This window comes from Apaloderma vittatum, unplaced genomic scaffold (genome assembly GCF_000703405.1).
Source record: "Apaloderma vittatum isolate BGI_N311 unplaced genomic scaffold, ASM70340v1 scaffold26538, whole genome shotgun sequence".
NCBI classification, from domain to species: domain Eukaryota; kingdom Metazoa; phylum Chordata; class Aves; order Trogoniformes; family Trogonidae; genus Apaloderma; species Apaloderma vittatum.
This window is the reverse complement of record NW_009731646.1, coordinates 33796-58827: the sequence shown is the minus strand read 5'-3', so window position 1 is coordinate 58827 and position 25032 is coordinate 33796. Positions and strand designations below refer to the sequence as shown.

General features: G+C 47.6%; 2 protein-coding genes across 2 annotated transcripts in view; one reads left to right on the top strand and one right to left on the bottom strand.

The window, feature by feature from the left end:
• The window catches only part of NLRC3 (NLR family, CARD domain containing 3), a gene marked incomplete at its 5' end in the record, with an annotated part of 8545 nt that extends 4617 nt beyond the window's left edge, over window positions 1-3928 (top strand). Inside the window, 12 exons of the mRNA XM_009875275.1 lie at window positions 94-177; window positions 275-358; window positions 804-887; window positions 1087-1170; window positions 1637-1720; window positions 1826-1909; window positions 2183-2266; window positions 2607-2690; window positions 2771-2854; window positions 3094-3177; window positions 3387-3470; window positions 3838-3928. Of these exons, the coding sequence (XP_009873577.1) occupies window positions 94-177; window positions 275-358; window positions 804-887; window positions 1087-1170; window positions 1637-1720; window positions 1826-1909; window positions 2183-2266; window positions 2607-2690; window positions 2771-2854; window positions 3094-3177; window positions 3387-3470; window positions 3838-3928 (1015 nt within the window). The remainder of the gene's footprint in view (window positions 1-93; window positions 178-274; window positions 359-803; window positions 888-1086; window positions 1171-1636; window positions 1721-1825; window positions 1910-2182; window positions 2267-2606; window positions 2691-2770; window positions 2855-3093; window positions 3178-3386; window positions 3471-3837) is intronic.
• Window positions 3929-7723: 3795 nt separating this feature from the next.
• CLUAP1 (clusterin associated protein 1) overlaps window positions 7724-25032 on the bottom strand; it is a 50831-nt gene continuing 33522 nt past the window's right edge. The window contains exons 9-13 of the mRNA XM_009875274.1: window positions 17166-17171; window positions 16419-16526; window positions 10638-10693; window positions 9849-9851; window positions 7724-7843 (exon numbers count right to left, since the gene is read on the bottom strand). Coding sequence (XP_009873576.1) covers window positions 7724-7843; window positions 9849-9851; window positions 10638-10693; window positions 16419-16526; window positions 17166-17171 — 293 coding nt within the window. The remainder of the gene's footprint in view (window positions 7844-9848; window positions 9852-10637; window positions 10694-16418; window positions 16527-17165; window positions 17172-25032) is intronic.

The following is a 25032-nucleotide window of genomic DNA, read 5'->3' as shown; positions in this document are numbered from 1 at the left end:
AAGGAAATGCCAGAGCTGGTGACCGCCACCCTGCACCCCCCTCACACCTCTGCAGAAGCAGCCGTGCACGGCTTCACTCCTCTCTCCTTGCAGCCTGCAGCACAACACCATCAAGGAGGATGGTGCCACCTTCCTGGCCGAGGCCCTGTTGACCAACCACAGGCTGACAACCCTGCAGTGAGTGACCGGGACCTGCTGTCCCCCTAACAGACAGATGTGCCACTGGCAGGGACGTGCCACCCGATATTCATGAGTGCCTTCCTCACCTTTCCAGCCTGCAGAAAAATGCCATCGGAGCCCACGGTGCCAGGAAAATAGCAGAGGCACTGAAACAGAACTGCAGCCTGAAGGAGCTGATGTAAGAGCAACACGAGGCGGAGGGATGACCACGTCTCCTGGGATCTGCAGGCCAGAGCGGTGGGCAGGGGGCTGGGACACGCCACGCAGGCAGGATGGACCGTGCCAGTTTTGTCCAGGGGGGTTGGTGTGGGTGGAGGAGGGCAAGGACTGCAGCGCTGCTTTTGAAATGACCCTGCAGAGATGTTCTCCATGTCTCTGAGGGTGATGTGAAGAATCGAGAGGCCAAGTCTTCCTTCCAGCAGAGGCAAGCAGCAGGTCTCCAGGCCCTGTGGACACATGTAAAAGCTATTTCAGCTCAAAACCAACATGCAAGAATAAAGGTGTATATATGTTGGAAACGACACTGTGGCATGTTCCCACTTATTGCTGGAGCAGAAGGAGCCTGGGGAAAGTGAATTCTTTGTGGGCAGATCTAAACACCTGTTCTTCCTCTCGTGTCTTAGACTCTCCAGCAACTCGGTAGGAGACCACGGCTCGGTTGCCTTGGCCGAAGCTCTGAAGGTGAACCACAGCCTGCAAAGCCTCGAGTAAGTCCCTGCTCCATGCCTGCTCTCCTGCTTGCCCAATAGAACCTTGGCTGGTTCTTTTAACCTTGACTCCCCCACCAGCCTCCCGGGGCAGGGAGATGCCCATTTCATTAAGATTTGACTTTTGACCCCAAACACGATCCCACAACCTACTTGCGATGCCAAGACTGACCCAACCTTATGCCCTTCTCTGTTTCAGTCTCCAGAGCAACTCCATCAGCAGCGCTGGGGTCACCGCGCTGACAGCAGCTCTCTGTTTCAACAAGGGACTCATCAACCTCAAGTAAGTGACGGTCCCTCTGGTCACCCTGGCCAAAAGCTGCTGCTGGGACACAGGATGTGAGAACTTATCCTTGTGCCAGGTTGTTTCCACAAGTGGGATGCTGAAGGCAGTCTCTGTCCATTCCCCAGCTGGAAGCATCTTCTCTCCATCATTAGCTATCTCCCCTCAGGACAGCATCTGTTCAGCCACATCTTGCAATGAAATGATGGCAGCAGGGATGTGAGGCTGCGAAAAAACCCTGATGGGCATTGGTGTAGGGTGCACAGGGAATGGAGATGTGGGAAACGAAGGTGTAGATAATTGAGATGCAGGGAATGGAGATGAGGATGTTGATGGGGATGCAGGTCAGACAGGCTGCTTTCGCAATAGGTGGTCTCAGCCCCAGAGCAGGGGGTGACGGGGGCTGTGCGGGAGCAGCTGATGTCCTGCCTCAGGCTCTTCTCCCCAGCCCGGTCTCTTTTCCCAGCCTGCGAGAGAACTCCATCAGCAAGGAGGGGGGTCCCGCCATCGCTCGTGCCCTGCAGACCAACAGGACCCTCAGGAAGTTGGAGTAAGTCCCACAGGCCCGAGAAGGGCACCCACGCCACTGCGTGGCGTCGCTGGAGTTGTCCCAACTTCGTGTGCATGACTTGCATCCTCTGTCCCCTGCCTCTAGCTTAGCAGCAAACCTGCTGTACGATGAAGGTGGCAAGGCCATCGCTTTAGCGATGAAAGAGAACCGGGCACTCACATCCCTCCAGTGAGTTTCCTCTTGGATCTGGCTTGGTTTGAAACTCCTTACATGGACACGGGGCAGGGACACTGCTCCTGGGTCTCAGCCCCTCCAGGCTGTGAGAACAGGTCACCCTTCCATGGGAGGTGTGCTCTGCCACAGATGGACCCATGGGGTCTTGTACGTGGGTCACCTCCCAGCCTCCACCGCGCTGGTTGGGAGCAGATGGGTGCTGAGCCTGCAGGGATCGGGATGTCCTCACAACCCTGTGCTTCACCTCCTGTTTTATCCTGTTTGCAGCTTGCAGTGGAACTTCATCCAGGCAAAAGCTGCCACAGCCCTGGCACAAGCACTACAGTCCAACAGCAGCCTGGCCAGCCTCGAGTAAGTGGGGACACGAGGTCCTGGGCAGTGTCTCCCTACTGGGACCTGCGCAACGACTCTGCCATCAGGCTGTTCCAGGGGAGGTGGCTTTGCCCACTGTTTCCTTCATGCACTCCTGTGTCCCCATTATGTGGCCCTGGCTAGGGATGCTCTAAATGCATGAGTGGCCCAGGAGCCCCTCTGAGAAAACAAAAAGCTTTTGGGGTGGTTTGGAAAAAGCCCACTGGGAAAATTTCCAAATATCTGGTAAAGATCAGGACACTGTGCCCTCTGCTCACTGCCCCTCTCCCTGCTCCCGGGTGCCCAGGCCGTGGGCAGACACAGCACTTGCCTGTCTTAGCTTGCAGGAGAATGCCATCGGAGACGAGGGAATGGCTGCCCTCTCTGCCGCACTGAAGGTCAACACAACCCTGGCAGATCTCCAGTGAGTATATCCAGGCCGTGGTGGGGCCTTGGCATCACAGCCATCTCATGACGTGCTGAAGCGTCCTGGTTTTCTTGCAGCCTGCAAGTGGCTTCAGTTGGTGCAGCTGGTGCCCAAGCCCTAGCGGAAGCCTTGATAGTCAACAAGAGCCTGCAGATCCTGGAGTAAGTGCTTGGTGGGGCCACCAAGTCCCCATGGCTGTGATGCCACTGCTTAGAGGAGTCCAAGGCCCTGGCCCTTAGCTCAGCACCACTTCCCCCCTTACATTGCATCCTTCTAGACTTAGTTTGCCTGTCCCTTGACTCGCTGGTGGAGAGCCACCTCTCCAGCCTCCTCCTCTCACCCATAAAAAGCGCAGAGTCATCCTGGACTCTCCTTCCTCACCTCCTGCCTTTCTTCACAGCTTGCGGGGAAACTCCATTGGCGTGGCAGGGGCCAAGGCGATGGCCAATGCGCTGAAGGTGAACCGCAGCCTCCGCCGGCTCAAGTGAGTATCCTGCTCCCCAGGATGAGCCAGAAGGAGCCTTTCCAGACCCTCCTGGAGGGAGCAGTGAGGGGATGGCCAGGCCAGGAGCTCTCACTGGGACAAACCCTTGATCTTGTGGTTTTTCCCAATGCCCACACCCATGGCACACATTCCCTCCTGGTGGCCATATCTCCCTGGCCACTGCTTTCTGACCCTCCCACCTCCCGCAGCCTGCAGGAAAACTCCCTAGGCATGGACGGAGCCATCTGCATTGCCACCGCGCTGAGGGGCAACCACGGCCTCACCTACGTGAAGTAAGTGGCCACTACACTGGGTAGTAACACAGGGAGGGGGGAGACCACAGAAACCACCCGGGGACCTTTCCCACAGCTTGTCTCTGGGGCAAAGAACCATCCCAAAAGCCAAATACTCTCCAAAATATCACAGGGATGGGCTGGCTCAGCCTGTCCAGCTACTCAGGGACTTGTTCTCCAGCTTCTCACTTGTCTGCTTCTGGGCTCTCAAACCCAGAGTCCCCTGTGACCTGGGACCCTGGACGGCATGGGGAGGGCACAGATGACGCTGGCTGCTGGTGCAAAGCTGGGAGCATCTCTTGTATCCACCAAGGATCATGCTCTGCCTCATGTCCCAAGCCTGAACTCCTCTCCTCTTTGCTCCCAGCCTGCAGGGGAACCGCATCGGTCAGTCAGGAGCCAAGATGATCTCCGACGCTATCCGGACAAACTCACCTGACTGTGTCGTGGACGTGTGAGGATGCCAGGCTGCAGCGAGGAGGTGGCCCAGTGGGTTCCTTCGGCAAGCGTGCCTCTGCAGGGAGGTGCTCAGCCCTCCGTCTGCCCATCTCAGGGAGGAGAACTGGGGCAAGGAGAGCTCTTGAGCATCCTGGAACAGCCCAGGAGCACCTGGGGCCTCCAGACCAGCAGTGCACGAGGGTCGAGATTTGCTATCGTCAAAAGCTGAGGGATGTAAGCCCATGTCCCTGCTCATCCAGGCCTTGGAGGAGCCTCAAGGAATGGATGAAATGCAAAAAGGAAGGAGGAGGGGGAAGATCCCACATGTCAGCCCTTGTTTTTGTGGGTGACTTAGCTACCATCACTGACAGCAGCGACTCCTCCTGCGATCTCCAGAGAGTTCCAGTGCTGCGCTCAGACCCTGCCCCAGATTGGGCTCATCCTGACCGCTCTGGAGCTCTGCTCTTATTCCAGCCCGAGTTGCTGCAGGCAAACCTTGCAGCACCTCAGCCGGGGCTCCAGGGCTCCACTCCCAGCACCAGCTCCTCTCTCTCTGCTTCTGGCAAGGATCCCAGGAGAAACACAGGCTGCAGCCCTGTCTCCCCTGGCTAAAGGCAGCCCAGTCCTGCCGGTTCCCCTTGAAATCCCAGAGAGAGACGAGAGGTTTGCCGTTTCCTTCCTCATACGAGAGCGGTGCTTTGGACCTGGGCACCGAAGAACAGGGTCCCAGGCAGCGAGAGCAATCTGTGCTGTTGTCATGCCTCAAAAATAGGTTGGTGCTGGCCAAGCATGGCTGAAGTGTTTGGTAGTGTTCTTTGATAAAGAGACAGGCAACCCAAAGCACAGGAGTGGAACCATCTAGAAAGAGCTTGGGACACAAAGAGCCCTCAGGATAACGGGAGGAGAGGGAGGATGAACTTAAGAGGAACAGCATGAGAACGAGCCATCTCCAGCACCCATGTCTCACTGCTGCACTGGGACTGCCTTATCATGAAGTTCTGCCTCTCGAGTTCTTGGGACTCCTGCTCTTGTCACCAGTGACAAATTGTGTGACCTTGGGATGTGTCTTCCTGACATCCCAGCTGCAGGTGGGATCTGTCTCTAGCAGGTCACCTTTTCGGCAGGCGGCTGCTGAAAGCCGAGGTGCCAGGTGATGCCTTTGTGACCCTGTGACTCTCCCAAAGGTGCCAGGTTTGTAGGCGGACAGGTAGCCAAACTATGCAAAAGCCCCCCAGAGACCCCTCCAGCCCCTGCTCCATCTCCCCACTCCACCAGAGCCCACACCGAGACGCTGCTGCTGCTTGCCAGGCAGTGAGCGATCGCTTCAGAGACCTCTGTGGGCTGAGCCTCGAGAAATGCTGGGCTGAGCTGTGCGATACGTACATATTTGAAAATAAATGGGTTCCTAGCTGAGAAGATGCCTTGGGCTGCCTTTCTGTCTCTGTTGTGGATCATTACATGGGACATTCAGGGGGCACTGTGCTCTGCTGCCCCGGCTGCTGTACCTGTACTGGTGTGATAAGAGGGCTCACAGCTCTTCCATGAGACGTCAGCTGCTGGCACACACTCTCCAACAGGACTCAGTGACACTGTGGGACTGAAGTCCTACCTCTTTCACCACTATTTCAGGGCAGACTGGGGCTCAAGTCCAGCTCTGCCCAAACCTGTGCCCAACCCTGAGCTGAAACACCTGAAAGACCAGTCGAGAGAGCAATCAACAACCCCGAGCCACCTCCCATGCCCTGGAGCTCGAGAAAACAGGGGGGTAACAGCAATTTGAAATAGATTTCATCTGTCTGTACACATCAATATCCCCCCAGCTATATACAAATACTACTGAGCTGAAAGCTCAAGCGCTCATTTTCACTGGCACCGGGCGGGAGGTGGCTGCTAACAGTGCTGCCGATCCAGCCTGCTGCAGTAACCCACACTGCAAACCCGTCAGGCTGTGCTGACAGGCTAGGTGGCAGTGCTGCCTGAAGAGGCTCTGGTTCTGTGCACACAACATATTAAATTAGGTTTCCATTGTGGCCTACAACACAGGAAAAAAACCAGAAATTTGTAACTGGAACCACAGCCCAGACCTGTAGACTGGGTCCAATCCAGCAGGAGATCGCTCTGACGGGTCAGGTACATATCAGCACACAGGACCAGAACAGATTCCCTGTGTAACATGGAAAAGCGTTTTCAGACTAGGTCCTAAACTCAGGACATTTTCGTCCCTTGGGAGAGGGATGTGGCGAGCACACACGCTTTGTCACCAGCTGTCACAGGACCACCCGGACAGCTCTAACACTAAGACTAGCATCTTCTCCGTCTACTTTCTTTGAGGTTAGGTGCAAAATATTAATTATCTTTGCAGGGTGCAGTGTCCTAACTGTCAGCCAGTTCAGCTCAAGCCTGTATGATTGTGTGTGTTTCAGCACATCACTGCACCCACGTATGTCCCATTACCACAGAAAACCTGTGCTGCGTTTACCTGTAAATTTTGTCCCAGCTTGACGTGACATTTCAAGCTCTGAGCTCTGCCGATGGGGTGTGACAGTTCCACTGTCATGATGCCTGGCTGTACCTGGCTTTGCTGCCCTCTCCCCTGCTCCCACTCTGGTTACTCTGTGTTTTCTTCTGTGTTCTTGTATTTTCTTTTTCCTGCTCTGTGCCTCCTGATCCTTCCACTCTGGTTCTCCAAAGGGAGATCTGCCCCAGCACGGCAGATGCTGGCATCAGAGACACTGAGAGATGAAAAAACTCCTGTTTGTTCAAGTAACTCGTATGTATTCCTTCCTTCAGCACAACAACAGAGGGATCAGACCTGACTCTAGATATCAGATGAGGGGGAAAGCAAAATACTTTTGCTGATGTAATGGAAGGGAAGCAAAGCAGTCTGAATTCTTGCCTGCCCTGACAGACACACACACCAGAATGAACTGTTCATACCGAGCCTGATTTCTGCTCCCATGAAGAAAAACTGTAATAGTAAAGTAGAGCTAAAAGAAAAGGGGCTGTAACATGCTAGACAACCTCCAGCTTTTGCGTTCATCTGAATACACTCTCACTGATGTCATCAGTATAACCCACTGAACAAAAGCCCAACTTTGGGCCCACCTGAAGTGCCTAAATCTCAGTCTGCCCCAGAAGTATCAGCATAACTGAAAGGCTAATTTCCTTGGGATTTAGTTACAGTGCTGCCTTGGCTGCTCTCAGAACACTCAAGCACAGTCTGCTGAAGTCTGAGAACAATTCTCACTGACACAGCTGAAATGCTGGACTGAAGGTGGTATTTGAAGACCCCTTCACCAGTTTCCCATTTCGTTAGTGCAACTGGTGTTGATCTTTGTGGAGGAGAGCCTTCGATTAAGTAAAGGATCTGTTTAGCATAAATAGATTTAAGCTAGATTTCAAAAAAACAATTGAAGTGTGTTCCCAGAGTAGTTTTCCACCCAGCTTTACTAAGCCAAAAATAACTGTTTGGACATAATAAAATGCAGGGAAATTAGGTGCACAATACTCATTAGTGTGCAATTTTTGGCACTGCAGTGCACAAGGGCCAGTTTTAATGCAATTATGGAAATAACCACACTCCACATTACTGCAATTCTCATTACGGATAAACTGCTTGTGCTTTGAGAGTCACAAGACCAACAATCCAGGTTTAATTTTCAAGTTTAATGAACGTCTAATGAACGTCTAATGAACGTCTAATGAACGTTTAACATGCTGACAAGTAGTTTTCCACTGGCAAGGTATTAGCTCCTTGCCTGCCTGTTCTCCAGAGTTTGTATTTCCAGATGCCTCCTGGTCCTGCTAGAAAAGGGTCAGAAGTCATTATCGCTTTCCTCTGGTGGCTCTGGCTTCCTTGCTCGGTGACTGTCATCTTCCATATCATCCTCCTCCTCGTCATCTTCATCCAGGTCAATCTCACAATCCCCCGAGTCCTTCAGGAAAGCAAACAGATTTCAGGACCAATTCAGTTCTCGGATGACAAGGCAGCTTTGCCAGCTCAAAAGTGAAGGACGGCACTGCTGGCTGACAGAAGTTGCTCCCTCCCCTGCGTTCTGTGCAATCACACACCTCGGGGCTATGGGGAAGGCTGTCTGGAGTGTTACGGATCTAGATTTGGACAGGTTCAAGGGAACAGCAGCAGGTTCTGCAAGAGGTTTTGTTCCAGTTCAGGCTGGAACAAAATAACAAAAAGCCAGAGCTCAACTGCCTCTGGGAGCTAATGGCCCACATGGCTTTCACCAGCAGCTCCTCACTTCGCAAGACAGTGGCTGCTCCATTCCATTTATTGCAAATCTCCTTTCACACTTCATGGGGCTGAAAAAAACAAACTTCCTGACTTCTGCTGAATCTGTCATATTAAAAACCTTGCAGGGTGTTTAGCTTTAAAGTGATGCCTACTGTGAGACCAAAGACTCAAGGCCTAGAGGAAGAAATTAACTGCGGGAGAGAAACTCACCTGTGCCTTGGTGACGATCTTGCACGTGCCTGGCCGTGCTAGGGCAGATCTCCCCTTGGAGAGCCAGAGCGGAAAGAACAGGAGAGGCAGAGCGGGGAGGAAAAAAAAAAAAAATACAAGAACATGAAAGAAAACAGAAAATAATCAGAATGGGAGCAGGGAGAAGGCAGCAAAGCTCAGGCATCATGTGCCACATCAGTAGATGACAGAGGTTGGGCAGGCAGCTGCTGGCTCTTAAGCAGGCTGAAGCCTGCTCTCTTCTCAATTCCATAACCTCATTAACTTTTTGTGGGGTTCAAATCATCCTCACTAGTTTCCTTCCCTGATCTCAGACACATAGACGCCAGCAAGGGTTCCTAAGTGAGCCTCTCAGCCCTGGTGCCTGCGGAGATGCTGTGTTAAGAGGGCAGAGCCATGAGACCAACTAAAGTGGCTGCAGACGAGGGCAGTAAGAAGCTTGAAGGCCTTGGTCTTCCACACCTGGATGTGCTGGGGCTGTGGCAACAGGGAGACACGGGAGAAGGCTGTAAACAGGGAAGTCCAAAGGGAAGAGGAATTGCAGAGGATGACTATCCAACTCTGGCAATGGTCTAGGACAATCAGGCAGCACCATGACTAAGGTCACAACATCTTCACCTACAGCACTGGCACTCCTGACTTCACCCAGAAATGGGTCTGAATGCCAAGGATATAAATCATTCCTCGGAAAGCTTAACCACATCCAGTCTGGCAGAAGTAAACAGAAGAGCACGGTCTGGAAGTTCCCTTCCAGAGAAGAGGTGAGGATGGGCAGAAAGAAGAGCAGCTCGCTCCTCTCTAGTGAGAGACTTAACTCTACCTTACTGCTATAGTGCCTCCAGGTCTCTTCAGCCAACACTTAAGAGGGAGGTATCTTCTCTCCTCTGGCCCTGCCTGCAGGAAAATAGGCTGCCCAGAGCTTTGCACGGCTAACCCAGCGGTGTCAGCCAGCCACAGCAAATAGCTTTTGTATGTGGTGGCCAGCATCAGCATTTTTCCTACTGTTATGTCCAGTAGAGGTAGATTCCTCCACCTGCTTTCCTCTCATTTTAAACCTTCTCCCGGACACCCTGGCATCATGCTACCTCCATTAACCTCTGCTTCCTGATCCAAGCCAGCGCTTCGCTGCTCCCCCAGGGTCTGGTGTCTGCAATTGGCTTTTGTGAAGGGATTTCTGAAAAGCAAATTCTTTCTTTCAGAGAGGCTTAATTTCTATGCTACAAAGGCAGCAAAAGGCAGGGCAGTGCCGAGAGAGACAGATCATCTGCCAGCAGCACAGGGCTTCTGCTGAGTGCAGAGGTGTTTGAATACATACTGTGCCCTTCTCATTGAGACAGACAGCACTGAGTAGGGTGTCTGCCGGACAGCGAGAAGGAAGGCTACTTCTACACTGCTAAATTAACAGACAGCACAGGTTTGAACACAAATCCACAGCTGTCGTAGTTTTTAAGTGTTTGTACTACTTCCTAGCACAGTTTCAAGCCTGTGCTAACCAGCACCCTCTGATATTCCAGCATCACGTGGGGAACAGGACAGCCTCGCTGCTCCTGGTTGCCAGCTTGGACGCCAGCATCTTTTTGGGAAGAGCTTACTCTATGGATGCAAACCACAGCACAGCAGCTGGCTTCAGGTTCCCAGTGCAGATCTGGCACTTAGGAGCACCCAGAGGCATAGGAAGATTGCCCACGCATGCCAAAGGCTGAGCACAGCAGTTCAGAATAAGTGCCTGCTGTACAAACCCGCTCACTGGGTCAACCATAACCAGATGCAAAGCCAGGAGCCATGGGACTGCTTTACCTGCAAGGCAGGGAACAGCTCTCATCCTTGTCTCGTTATCTGGAGGACTGAAGGTGTGATGCTGTTAGTACAGGCCCCAGAGAGGCCTCCAAGGACTGTGTTTTTAAAACAATTTTAGGGGATTCAGATCCACACATCCAACTCTTGCTACACTCTTCCCAGCAATCTGCCCAACAGCCTAACAAAACAGCACTCCTGCCTCCCGTGTGCTGCTGGCTAAGCACCACAGGCTGAGGCTAAAGCACAGGGCAGTGCACAGAGACTCCAAGAGCAAAAGAAAAATAGGAAAATATGTTTATGCAGATGAGAGCAGTCAGCTGGAGGAAAGGAGGGGAAAAGCAGGCCGGGGGCATAAAGATTCACAAGGTAAAAAGGTGTTTCTCTAGCTGAGGAGAGGGCTGTCATTCCAAAGCACTGTCAGAGAAGGTCTAGCGGCATGTGGGGTGGTTACTTACATCCTCCTCTGTACCTCCACCTTGCATTGCTCCCACGATCCGTGTGCCAGCTCTTCCTGCAAGAGCAAAGAGAATCACCATAAAGCTTTGCTCACGGTTCACACTGAGAGACAAAGTCCAGTTCACATTTCAGAGGACCAGTCAAATGGCAGTGAGAGGATGAGATCCCGATGTATGTAAGGTCACCTCCCACACCACCCCTTGCCCCTTATAAGCCTTGCAGCTTAGGAGAAGGTAGCAGGCTGACAGTAATTCCAGTTAGGATGGTATTTCAGAGTATGACAGCTCTGACAGGACAAGAGGCAATGGATACAGGAAGAAATAGGAAATTCTATCTGAACACTTTTTTTTTTTTTTTTTTTTTTTTTACTGTGAGGGTGATCAAACACTGGGCCAAGGTTGCCAAGAAGTTGTGCAGTCTCCATCCATAGAGGTATTCAAAACCCAAGTGGATGTGGTCCTGGACAACCTGCCTAAACCTGCTCTTTGAGCAGAGAGGTTGGACTACATGATCTAGAAACAACTGAAACAATTCTTTGAACTGGCATACTCCTTCCTCTGCTTTGGTACACGGAGAACAAAAGTCCATCTTTTCCATGTGGTAAGCCTTCTGTCCTTTAGAAAACTCACTGTGCTCAGATCCTTTTTGATATTGCAGTAGGGACTGACATCTCCAATGAGTCCTAGGCAGTGCCAAGGCCACCCTCAAGAATTTCTTATTAGAGTGCCTAAGTCTGAAGAGGGAGGTGAAGATCTCAAGGCTGTCAGGAGTTCACTGGAAAGGGAGACCACACTTGCTTTGTTTGCTTTTGGCTACGTAGAGGCCATATGAAATGGGGGCGGTGCCAGCACAGTTTCCTATGCTAGAAGGGAGCACAGAAGGTGTTGGGAATGGGTACAGCAGCTTTGTGACTGGGGAAATTCTGCATCTGTCTGTGTGGGAGTCACAGTGGGTGACTCAGCCCTGCCCTCTGCAGCCACCAGAAGTCATTCAGCGCCAACCGGACACCTATTTAACAGTCCTGCTGTGACCACCACATTTCGCCGTCTGTTCGTCCTCTGCCATCACTAGTTTTCTCTATGCTAAATACGGATTTTTCCAGTCTAGACATAATTTATGGTTTTTTTTGCACGAGAAATAACTTGAAAATATATTCCATCATGCCCCTTCTGTACCTCTCAAAGTACAAAAGAAGACCAGTCCCTTTCATCCCCTTTGCAAAGTGATTTGTTAGTTGTAGCAAAAAGCTGGTTAACTCAACCAGAAGTCACCAAAAACTCTTGCTGTGTCAAGGCAGATAACTTAAAAGGATCTTAAACCATTACATAACGAGCAGCGTACTCTATCCATCTAGTTGCTGATAACGCAGGCCGTGGAGATGGAATTATAAGAAGGTTCCTGGATAGAGGAACTCTCTTCAAGCTTTAGAGACGTTTGCTCTAATATAGACTAAAGTACGTGAATTCAGAGACGACTACAACTGAAATCATTAGATGAAATCAGAATTAGATGAATTCAGAGACGACTACAACTGACATCATTAGATGACCACAGAACCACATATTGCCCAGCTCACACATCTCCAAGAGTTTAACAAGTTTTGCTATGTAAAACGTTCAGCATAAAGTGTTAGATAAAGAATTACTACCTCCAAGGAGAAAACAGCAGGGAGCTTCTAAAATATACTGACAAGATGACGCTGAGAGAGATCCTGAATATAGAAGAGAATAAGGATACCACCTAAGGAGCGCTGATGAAAAAGGACAGCTCAGAAATGCCACAGGAAGAGCTTAGTTAATGGTAACAGAAGGTCTGCAGGATGCTGCTCTTCCATTGGTGGAAACAGTAAGGACATCTTAGGGGCATCTAACTGCTTACATCTGAAGAAAAACAAAAATCAGGCACCACCCAGACTTTGATCCCCACATCACTTAAGCCAGGAGCACCTCTTTGAACAAGTGACCATGGGATCGGCAGCGTCAGGTGCTGTCACAGAACCCTGGGTCACTTCTGTGACGAAGGCAGGAGCGTTACTTTAACTCACAGATCATAAACCCCCCAAGTTTCTGTGCGTGGGAGCAGCGAGGGGTGGCTGACAGCCGCAGTGCGTTTCCACGTGTACAGCGAGGAGGCAGGAAACGGAGGAGTCATCTGTGCAGGACAGGGAGAGCTGGAGGTTACGTGGGTGTTTGTCACTTGAAATTTCCTGAGCTCAATTTAGCTGGGCCCAGCTGGCTGCGGCATTAGTGCCGCACCACTCCGGCCACAGAGGCTCGCGCAGCTGGGCAAGAGCCTGTTGTTTACCTACAGAGAATGTGAATTCAGCCTCGACAGGCTGTACAATGTGATAATTAGGGAAAATGCTAGTAACGAACGGACCATAATTCACTGCACCTTTGAATCCAAATCTAATTTCAGTGCATTGCCGCGGTTTACAGCCACTGCGGCACCACAGATCAGAAGGGAACGTGCATCCAGGATTTTAAGCCTGTAAGCATTTGTCATTTTTCCTCTGCATGTGATGTTTGCCATTGTACTCACCCGTGCAGCTGCCTATAATGGATCCACAGGACTAGAATGATTTACATCTGACCCAGCGGTGGGTGTATGTTAACCCTGTGCCTGACAGCAAGAAGCGACGCTTAACCCGAGAGGTTAGGACAACCTAGCTGTTAGGAGCTGTCTGAGGTGGTGAGAGAAAGCTCTATTTCAAATTAAAATAAATTAATTCTGTAAATTCCAATCACAGCCTCTTTTTGGTGTTTCCAAACACATCTGATTGCTCTCCTTTCTCTAGCTATGTGAGTCTGGTAATAAAGTTGTCCAGCAGCTGCTATGTCAGGAAACTAAAGACTTTGCAGACTCTTATCTGGAGGACAGGAATCTGCAGAGATCCCCATAGAAATACGGGAAAATGGGAAGAGACAGCTGTGTCAGCTTGCTCTCTCCTCAGGCTGGTCTCCTCCAAGTACTTGTAGCCAGACCCAGTAGCTCAACTTTCAGCGCTGACTGTTTTTTCCCCTCTCACTTGACCCAAAGAGACAAGGAAGCAGAGACTAATCTGAGTCTCCAAAATGCTTTCATAAGGTTTACAATAAGGACCTGATTTGCTTTAGCAGAGAAGTATATTCACTCCAGGAGCACAGTCACAAGGACCCACCGCACGCCACGCGTACAAAGCCCTGGTCAGAGCAAAATTCTGCCTGATGAAGTTCACAAGGAAGGAATTTATTTTAAAGCTCACAGAGAGCAATACCAGTTTGGTCAAGTTCTCTGAGGTGCTTGGAGAGCAGGTGCATCTGTGAAATTTTCCCCCCGTGACAACAGCTAGAAAACTTGAATCCTGCTAATGTGCAGCCCAATACCTCCTTGCCGGACCTGTTCCTTATGGCTCAGCCTTCTTCCTCTGCCACCAGCACAGTACGTGTGACATCCAGATCCTCGTGTCTCCTCGCTTTCACAGATGTTAAATCAAAACAAACACACACAATGAGACATCTGGGTTTCAACATGGAAGTCCACATGCTCTGGCTGCAGCAGCAGGGAGATCCTGATCACAGTTTTTTTAGGGTTTCTGAAGAGAGTGAGGTGGGGAGTGACTTGGAAGCAGCAAAGAGGGAGATCAGAGCCTGCACTAACCTGCACTGCCAGTAAGAAGCAGCTGAGAGATCAGGGACGGGATCACTCAGCATTTGAATGCTGCCTGGAACTTGGCTTCAAGAACATTTATCAAGACTCACTTCCACAAGAGGGAAGAACGCAGCATTTTGAGAAAACCTGCAGATTTGTTACCATCTTGTATTTGTGAAGATAAAAGCACCTGCATACGTTTCTTGGTGTTGGATTCAGAGATGTAATTTCTTTTAGGAACCAGAGACAAGGAAAGAAACAACATGTTGTTAAAGATCAGGTAGGTGACAGCCACAGGAACTCTGTGTGAACAAGACATCCAACAAGGAGCAGGCAGCTGCTGCACGTGCCTCCACTCCCCTGCACATCACAGAATGGTTTGGGTTGGAAGAGACTTTAAATATCATCTCCTTCCAACCCCCCTGCTGTGCGCAGGGACACCTCCCACCAGACCAGGTTCCCTCTGAACAACCAAACAGAGTAACCATCCTGCTGCAAACTCCTGGTTTCAGGTTCTTCACACTGCAGAGAGTTAAGACCTTCGACACGGTGAGAATTTCTCTCATTTTCTTTGGCTCTCTGACAAAACAGAGTCTTATTCCACATGCTGTCGCTAGCTCATGGTTTGACCTCAGGGAAGTCCATGCACCTATTTTATTTATGTGACAGCCTCACTTACCTATTGCCAGACAGAATAAAAGTGGGTGTGAATTTTTATTCACATTAACAATGTTAAAACTAAAAGTTACAGACGATAAATCAATGCATTCTCTAAGTTACAAAAGCAAACAGTTACTGACATGTGGATTTATTATAACCAGCCCCATTAAGGAGAAGGTCTGCCTGTAACTGTGCTACTGTGATAATGAAGCAGGTTGTCATTTCACAAAATCAGCAAGCCAGCCCCTGTCAAGTTGGCAACTACCCTCCCAGCCATTTATTCTCACCCCCATGCCTGCTCCCTCCTTGCACAAAAACCTTCCTGGCTTCCTAACACTGGGTTTATCATCCTGCTCAACCAGAAGCATTGAACTCAAAGGAGACACAAGCCCACAGCACGTTACAGGTTTGTCCTTAACCTGCCACTGCCTAGTCCTCTTCCTGCATGGGGAAACGAGGGTTCGATTTTCTCTCTGTACCACAGGGGCTGGCAGCCTGTTGTGTCTGCCCCGGCTAACGCTCTCCTCTGCTCCATGGGAGACTAACTCCTACAGCTTCAAGTCTTTAATTGGCTAAAAGACTCAAACCAGGAGCAATACTGTCAAAGCCGCATTTGGTTTGAATTTTGCTGCATCTAGACAAACCTGATGAAAGACTCTTGAAGGTGAAAGTGTGCTGTTTTTTCTCAATTACACCAAGTGGCCTAATAAGAGAGATTATATCTCCCTGAGAATTTTGCCTCTGTAATGGCAAAACATACTAGAATACCTGTTACAGAGGGAGAAAGTCTTCTCTTACAGTCAAACTCTAAAAACAAACCTTTCCTTGAGAAACTGCATTCCTTACTGATCATTATTTTTTCTAGTATTTACCAAGAAATTTCAAGCTTTACAAAAAAAGGATAAAAATGCTTAAATCTGAGAACTTCAGCTTCTTACTCTGGTCTCAGCCAGAGAGGGCAGAGCAGAATTCAACTCAGGAAAAAAAATACGTATTTGCAGCTTCTCTAAGTACCAGGTTCCAGCAGAAGCTGTGGCACATGAAACCACCCCCACAGCTACTTCATCCACATCCCAGAGAGACTTCTTCTGATGGCCAGAATCACTCACCACTAACAAGAACACCAAGGAGAACTGACTTGATTTTCTGGTTTCATCCTTCTTGACTATAGACTAAGGAGAATGTTTCTTTTTCTACCTAAGGGAAGCGCAGACACTCAGACAGTAATTGCTCCAAGCTGCTCTGACCAGAGTTCCACCACACATAAACAGCAGAAAGATCTGTCTTACACAGTACTTTTTCCAGTAAATTATCTTTAATTTGCTCCCTTGGAAGCACTATGTTTTCTCTACAAGCCACTGTCCTCTTACAGTTCATGAAGATTGAACAGTATCGATATTCTTGAAGACAACAGCATCTTCTTACATTTAAGGTTACTCAATTCCAGCATATCCTTCTGAATAACAGCAACTAAGGAAAGGCTCAGATACCTTGCAGTAGTGTTTCCGTGGCGTTGCGCTGCTTCATAACGGGTCTGCCTTCCACTTTGCCATCAGATCCTTCATCCTCTTGAATCTCTAAGTCAGAATCATCATTATCTGGTTAAAACAAAAAACAGCTGGTGAATATCGCTCAAACCAACTCACAACTCAGCGGAGCAGTCAGGCACAAGAGATGCCAGCCATCTCTACTTTTGTTCAAGTCCAAGATTAATTAAAAATGCATTCACAGGCAGAACGCTGGCTCTGCTGACGAGTACATGGAAGCAACCCATGCCTACAGCCTAAGGAAGGCATCCTTCCACATAGACATGCCAAAGAAGCACATAATATAAATGTCTTAGGAGAATCCTCAGGTTGTACTATAAAGGCATTATTCTAAACACACTCTCTGGCTATGAAGCAACAGTCAGAAAGTGTCATTTCAGCAACTGATTTAAAGATAAAACTTTTTAAAAGCATTTGTAAAGTGTGGGCTTATGAACACGCCTCCAAGCCTTTTACTCTGACATAAGGAATATCACAAAATGTCCCCTTAGGCTCTTTGCCTTTTATTTAAACATAAGTTAGAAAAGCACAGTGAGACATCCCCAGATTAAGGAATGCAGATACAGTCAAACCCATTATGCTAGGAGGGACAGGAAAGCTCCCCAAAATGCAGAACCTTCTTAATACATTTTCATAGTCTACCTTAGTTCTTCTCTTTCTGTCCAAACGAAAGCCTATTTAGTCCCTCACTCCCAGCTCCCCAGTCACCAAATTGGAACAAACATCAAGGATTTAAATTGTCCTTCGGATGTTTGAAAGGATGACAAAAGTCTTTGGATTCTGAAAAGAAAAGGGCAGACTGCTTCCCATGTCAGCTGCATGAGTCCTACCTTGAGATTCACACGTGTGGTCAACCAAACCAGTTCTCCTCTGAGCCTATTCTGAACTAAAACAGTGGGCAGAAGGTTAGTGCAGAAGTGTGTGCCGAGTTTGGAGCAGATTCTGCTCCGTTTCAGCCTCCTTGAGCTCTTTTTTTAGCCCCTCTCTTGTTCGCACCAGCCTGCGTGCGGGAGATCCTTGGGTCACCAAGACCAAGCTCTGCTTTCCAGCCCCTGCTGACTTGTGATTAATTCACTCCCTTCTCTTCAAACATTCCATCAAAGAGCCAGATGCTCGTCTCCTGTCACCTCGTGAACTCTTCTCACTCGTGGAGAGATCAGATCCCAGAGTGCAGAGCTGGAGCTGGGTGATGGCCTGCCTGCAGGAGCTCGGGGAATTAGCAGTGCTAGGACAAACCCAATCGGACACAGCGCGAGGTTAGCACCTGGTGCAGCAACAATAGCTGTTAATTATTTAGAGAAAATAAACAATTCTTTCCCAGGTACATTTCAATTACATGTGTGTCTGAGCTGAAAATGGAAATAACTACTTTAATTATGATTAGCAATGAGCCAACACATCTCGGCAATATTTAATTATTGGGCAAAATATAAATATTAGGCATTTTTCCATAATCTTTTTCATTGCAGTATTAAGTTAATGACAAAATATAATGGCAAGGGATGTACATAATACCCTGGTATGCTTATGGGGCTCCAGCAACATTAGCTACAATTTCTATTTGTGTTACACCATCAGCTTTAGCAAGTGAAGGAATCACTCACTGCTGTGTGACCTGAATACTGTTTCTGTTTACCTGGTATTCAGGAAAGCGAGGTTTTGTTCAGCCCTTGCCCAGGCAAACATCTTGAGAAAAGCCACGTGGAGCCTAAATAAAAAATTCAGGCTCGTGCTCTCTATGCTAAAGGACAAGACTCATCTAAGATGGCTCCCACTGCTCCTTCTAAAACACCCTCACTTTCATGTTGTGTGTGCATTGGGTGTTTTTTCTTCTTTCTTCCCCCTTTCTTCTTGTTTTTTTTTGAGCAGCAATTCCTCCCGTTCAGGTTTTGCCATTTGTGCTCCTCTTGTCACACAGCACCGCTGGCCAGAGGTGAGGATGCCACAGAGAGCCTTCAATGACTGCACTTTGCCAAAGCGTCTCAATTTCATCCCCATTAGCACTTTCTGCTTCTTGCTGGGATCTCTCGACCTTTTGCGGTAACAGACTCTCAGACACACCAAGTAAAACAGATTTCCCTTGGGATGAAGCAGCAGGAAGAAGACAAGAATAAACAGGGATGAACGTGCCACCTTCCTTCTGCCGCACGTGGGAGTGTTCTCTCCGGATGGCCTAACGCTCTCCTGCAGCGTGCTCCTGGGCTCTCCAGCCCCTCCTGACCCCCCTCAACTTACAAAAAGGGAGCTCATTCCACCCTATCACTCCCCACAGTATCTTTCTGTTAGAAAGTGGGATTTGCTGACAACCCCACAGTCAGTGCCTTGCAACAGAAGTGATACCTACCATGGAGAGAGAGAGAGAGAATCAGAGGCTCAGGGTCTCCAAGCTGCTATTTCACAAAAGGAAATGGTTTAAATGCAAATTTCTTGCCTCGCTCACACAGTCTTTTTCTTCTCTCGCTCTGGTCCTCTGCTGTTTTCATTTCTCTCTTTCTCACACTCTTTCTTTCATCCTTCTGCCCCAGCTCTAGCACTTGTATTTCAAAGTGTGCTCGACAAGCCCAGCCAGTAGGAACTGTACAGCTAGAGTCGTTTACACCTGTAAAACCCCTGGATTACCTTCCAATACAAACGAAGAGAAGACTCCGCAGGTGAATTACCAGTGTGAAAAAGCACAGCACACCACTTCTCCTACTGAGCTTTGAAACAAAGGATTATACTGTGAGCTTGGATTTTCTCTGAATAATCTAGTCAGAATTCAGATGCACACACTCACCACTTGGAAAGACATCGAGGACCTTTTTCACTTACAAAAAAATTAAAAAACGCATTGCTCCAACCCAGCTCAATGGCTGCTATCACCAAGCCTGGCTCTGTCCGGTATATAATCCGAGTTACCATCAGCTGAGCAGAACTGTGCTGTGCCAAAAACCCAAGGACACAGAAGCAGAGCATGTTGCTGAAAAATCATTTAAATGTACAAGATAAAGATAAGCTGAGTCCAGGCTTCTTAAGGAGGATTAAATGGCAGACTAGTCCAAAGCAATGTGGGACTAGTCCCAGCTAGAGCTCTACAGGGTTCCACCATCCCACGGCCCTCGTTGTACACACCCAGCTCGTCCAGTTTTCAACAAAAGGTTTTCGGTATTCATAAAAAGGTGACAAATCAGAAAGTTTCCTCTGAAAACATACAGAAAGAAATTACTTGCTGCCCTAGGAGAAGTCGCAACCACATCTATGTAATACTGCCTAAAAAAAATTACAACACATCAATTCGAGGAAGGCAAGGAACATTAAGGGGAAAACTTAGATTTTCCTCAGTATCAGCATAAAGCAGCAAAGATAATTACACACACAAATCCCCACGTACTAGTACGGGGAGTACAGAACGCATTCTAATGCAGTTGGCTTATGAGATTTGCATGGGTTTAGGTGAAGATTATTTGACTTTTCACCACGAACTGCTATTCAGCAATCCACGTGCCCAAATTTAGGCCAACGCTGACAGCTCACTGGAGCTTAAGGCCGGTGTTTTAACAAGCTCCTGTCTTTTTACTACAAAAAGGTAATCGACAGAACAACTCTATAAGTTGTGTTTGGCCCGTTTCCGTGTGCTGTGATTTACTTTATCACACAGAGAACACTGGCAAAATATCAGACTACCTGAGAGGGAATATACGGGGATTTTAAACTGCACTTGCCTTACATTTCAACATCTCCATTTCATAAAGGTGGGTTTAAGTTAACAAAACGAGCTTTATTTAAAGCAGTCCAGGCACATCCTGCTCCTGGAGGATGCGTTATTTGTTCCAAAGCATACCCACTGTTTCCAGAAAAACCCAGAGCAGATACCTGGACTGATAACAGTGTATTTAAATTATTTTTTTGGGGGGGTGGTGGGGCAATTTGCAACACTTGAGGGAAAACCAGCATGATTTAATAACTTGCCAGTGATTACATTACAGATTTGTTACTTTGCATAAATATTCAAGTAAATGCATCCAACTGTAAAATAAGAAAGTGCTGTAGTGAAGATAATGAGCACAAAGGACATAATTTATTGTTATGCTTTAGAACTAGATGTAAGTGTAGTTTAGCATGTTCAATTCCATAATATAAATCATTTATTTGAAAACACAGGCATTGGCTCCACAGCAATTACTGGATCCAGCAGGATGTCTATTTTGGTGAAAAAAAATTGAGAAAAATCAAGTGGGCAACTGACAGCCACTTGATCCAAAATAAAATCCATTTAATAAATAGCATGAAATTTTAGAACAGGTAAAAAAAGGAAATGGATTGGGATTTTAATGTGACCAAAGGGAGAGTGAAGTTCAGTGTCCACTCAAAAGCCTCAGTTCTACCAAATGCCACAATCTCACCAAACTCGAGAGCATCAAGCTGCGTATCAGCCTGCACACTTATGTATTTGCAGCTCTGCAAACCGAACAGAAACGATATTTAAGTTTCAGCAGACAACATCCTTTGTCTTTAGCACAAAACTGAGACCCTTTGCCTGATCTCCAAGAAAAAAAACACCCGGGTACCAAGAGCTACCGATCACGTACCAACAAACCCCAGCCAGGAGGTTGCAGAGGTTGGTCTAAATGCACTTTCTTACCTCACTTGGTCATTTTGAAATGGTCCATGGCTGCAGTTTCCAAGCTCACATTTTTAACAGTAAGGATGACTAACTGCTGTCCAGGGAAGCAATAGGTCTCTGTCACTTGAAATGCTTAAAATGAACTCCCGGTGACAAGCTCCATTTAAAGTGGGATTTGTAGTCTTGGCAAAGGAATAAGCACCTAAGCTATTTTTTGGCCCATTTTATGGGGAGGGTATATTCGGTGACCGTAACTATTTCTAATGATCCTAAAAGCCAAGAATCCATCCAAGTACTATTAGATTAGAACATGAATTTGCAATTACTTAACAAGCAAAACCCAAGATCATTGTGGACAAGTTCCAAGCGTCTGTTACAAGAAGACAGATGGCCTGAGCATCCTGCTGGGCACGGGGCTGAGCATTAGCGGCATCATACGGGTCTCCCCCTCACGGGAATTACGCAGCGACTCACTGCCGCAACCGTTGCAGCAGAGCTCTTCCTTGCCCTGCTGTCGGATTTTAAAGCACCGATGCTGAGAAGAAAGGGTACAAGAGATTTAGCAGAGCACCCACCAGCGCGCTGGGCTAAATCTCTTGCACCCAGCTCAGCACTTGGCTGATAGAAAAGATGGAGTTAGCTCAGCAAGGAGAACCAGCCGAGGAAACACTTTGGCTGCGGATGGAGCAGAACTGAAGCTCTCCAGGAGCATCAGTTGATGCTGTGGCTGTTGCTGAACAACACCGAAGTCGTGCAAATTGCAAAACGCTGCTTAACACGGACGGCGATTCAGCCAGAGCGCGCGGGCTGGGCGGACTGGTGCAGCACACCTGAAAGCAGTCCAGTCCCAGAAAAAAATGTAGGTTTAGAGCAAACACTTTTGCAAACTGAAATCAAATCCTAGGCACAGTGTTGCCCAAAAGAAATACAGGAAATATTTTGAAAAAAAATCAAAGGGTTTATGTTTTCAAACCAAAATATTTTACCTTTTTTTAAAGTATAGTTTATATAGTCTGCTTTTAAATTGACAAAAAAAACTCAGAAGGAAAGAAAGCGAGAATACATGTGAAAGTGTGTTAAAAAGTGAGGAAGATCTGTAAATGTAACAAGCTTATGCATCTGAAAAAAAAAAAAAATGTATTTCAATGTAGAAACATTTCCCCTTGTCACTATTTGCTCAGTAAACATGTTTTTTCAACCTTGTGTGAGCCTGAAAAAACATCCTGAATTTCTGCTGTGGCCAGTGACCTCTCCTGTCTTCTCACTCCAAACCATTATCAGAGCATCCCTTGGTGTATTTACACCTGACAAGAGCTCTGCCAACAGCCTTCACAGCATCCCAGGGTGTGCGATATAAAAAGTTTTAAGAGCCACTGTGCCATTAACCCTGACGAAACCAAGCGTTGAGTTTCAGTCCGTGGGCATTTGCTACTTTGCACCAGCCTTGGACGTGACACAAGGGCAGCGCATTGTGCGAGAAACACATCGTATATTGGTTTCTCTGTGAGCACCTTACGTGAAATAAAGATTGCAGAAAAAAAGCTCTTCTGTTGTTGCTGATTTTTAGAGCAGTGGTTTTATGGAGGTGCACTGCCGGAAATAAAGGATGTTTTGCAATGTATGCTAGCAAAAGTAAAAAAAGAACCAGGCTATCTCATTTTTGCAAATTTGATGCAAATACCATAACATATCCATGGGTTTTTCTATACTTTTAACACAGACCTGCACAATTCAACCTATGTTCCACGGCTCTTCTTTACAAGAAATAAGATTTTGGTTTCCCGGGTGCTAGTTCAGCCTGAAACTCAATTGAGAGCTGTCCAGAACTCCTGCAACTTCTGCTGCAGAGAAAGGAACTGTTAATTTACACCTCTTCTTACCAAATTAGCAGAAGATAAGGTCAAGGGATCGAGGCAGTAAGAAAATCAATTACGAAGGTACGCAAAGGTCAGAGTGCTTATGGGGCAGAATGGATGCTGGCTTTGATCAGTTAACGGTAACAAATTTATCACCAGACTCCAGCCTACACCATCCAAAAAGCTGTGTTTTGCACCTCATGGGAGCTTTAGTAAAAAAAACATGTTGTGCAAAAAATCCATGTATTTTTCTTGTGACTAGGGTCCTGGAATGATTGCAACTGTTCTGTAAATGTATCCCTACTAGGGCACTAAGCCATTTAAGGCATCAACCTCTGCATTCCCTTCCCAAAGCAAATCATGTGGTCTTTGAATTGTAAAAAGGGCATCATTTAATTAATACTAACGAGAGGAGGAGAGGGGAGTCTGGTCTAAGAGGAAAGTTCATCCGACAAATTAACCTAAAGCAACGAAGCCGTGCTCTGTGCTCGTGACTGGGGAAACAGCCTCCAAGAGCCAAAAGTACTGCCACGGTTACACCTCTGCAAGCTTCCACACGGTGTGCAGATAAACATGGACTGGAGCCGATAAATGACTTGATTTTCCTAAGGTTGTGGGACAGTCAATGAACGAGCCAGCGCTGAAAAACAGGATCTTGGTGCTCTTACCACTAGAATAAATACTAATTATGACAATTAAGTACTTGAATAGAGATGTATTACAGCAATATTTTTAGGTCATTAAAAGTCATAATCATACATTAGGTGGCAGTTAAATTACTCACTAAAAAGAAACGTTCATGTTATTTCAGAGATGCAAAAATAACTCAGTATTTTTCTGCAGACAAGGAAAAAACAGATAAGGCAAATTTTCATGTTATGCTTCACACTGCTAATTACTGATGATGGATGTTTTTCTCATTAATCTATTTGCCCTGAAAACTGTCAGACAGCAAGATGTTGACTTGTTCACTCAAGTAAATCCTTAAAACAATTCCACATTCTTGTAATTTATATTACAAATCCTATGTTTCAGCTAAAACTTTTTCATGTTTTACTGCACTGACATTAGAAGACCGGGACAAAAGATGGGCAAATATGAGGGAACTCCCTCTTTCATGAGCTTGCCCTAAAAATCTCTGCCGGCAAACAAACTGTGAAGCGCAACTTTTATGTCCTTACTCAAGTTCAGCTTCCATGAACTCTCCTCCTGAACCCAAGAATTAACTTTCCTTCTATTGCCTCCCACTGCCATATAAAAATGCACATACTGCAATATTAAATTCACAGGGGTAATTAATAAAGAAGTTCTTGCTGACTTTTGGCTCAAAAGGAGCAAAATCTGGTCCGTTAGCTCTCTACAAAATCTCAAGAGGTTATTATTCCCTTTTACTTCTCAGCTAGAATTCTAGCTAATTAAGAGTAAGTTCAGAAAACAAAAGAAAACTCAAATATTAATAGCGTTCACATTTTGCAGGCACACTAAAATCAGGCAAATGCAAGCAGGCAAACACGGATCCACTCTGAAGATTAGCAATACTAAAGAAGATTCCAAGCTGAGAGTTTTTCACGTGTGAAAGTTCTTGCCCAATAGCCACATCACAAAGAATTAGCCCAAACCCATCACCAAACTCCACATCACGCAATGTGGCAGGCTAAGGACAGAAATTACGCTCCAGTTTCGCGAGGCACGCTGGCACATGTGCGGTACAAGGCGTCATGTGGTTCACGCGTGGATGAAGAGGCCCACAAAGGGATGCGACTGCTCGCCTACACGCAACCGTTTTGCTCAACAGAAGCATCTGACCAAGCTCGTTCACAAATGAACCTTACATCTGCAATCCCATTGTGCTGGGACAAGTGCCGTGCCCACAGCGCACTCATAGAGGCTTTGATAATAGAAAAACGAAGGCTACAACCCGCTCACCACAGCTGCGCAGCGCGTTTGGTGGATTCCTGTTTTCATCCCGCAGCAACACAGGCAAAATTTACACGGCAGAAGTGTTTCACAGAGGTTAAGTTCCTTTCCAAAGTTACTGTCACGCCTCTTTTTCTAATACAGCCTGTTGGTTCTGCATCTATCCCACGTCCCCTCTGCT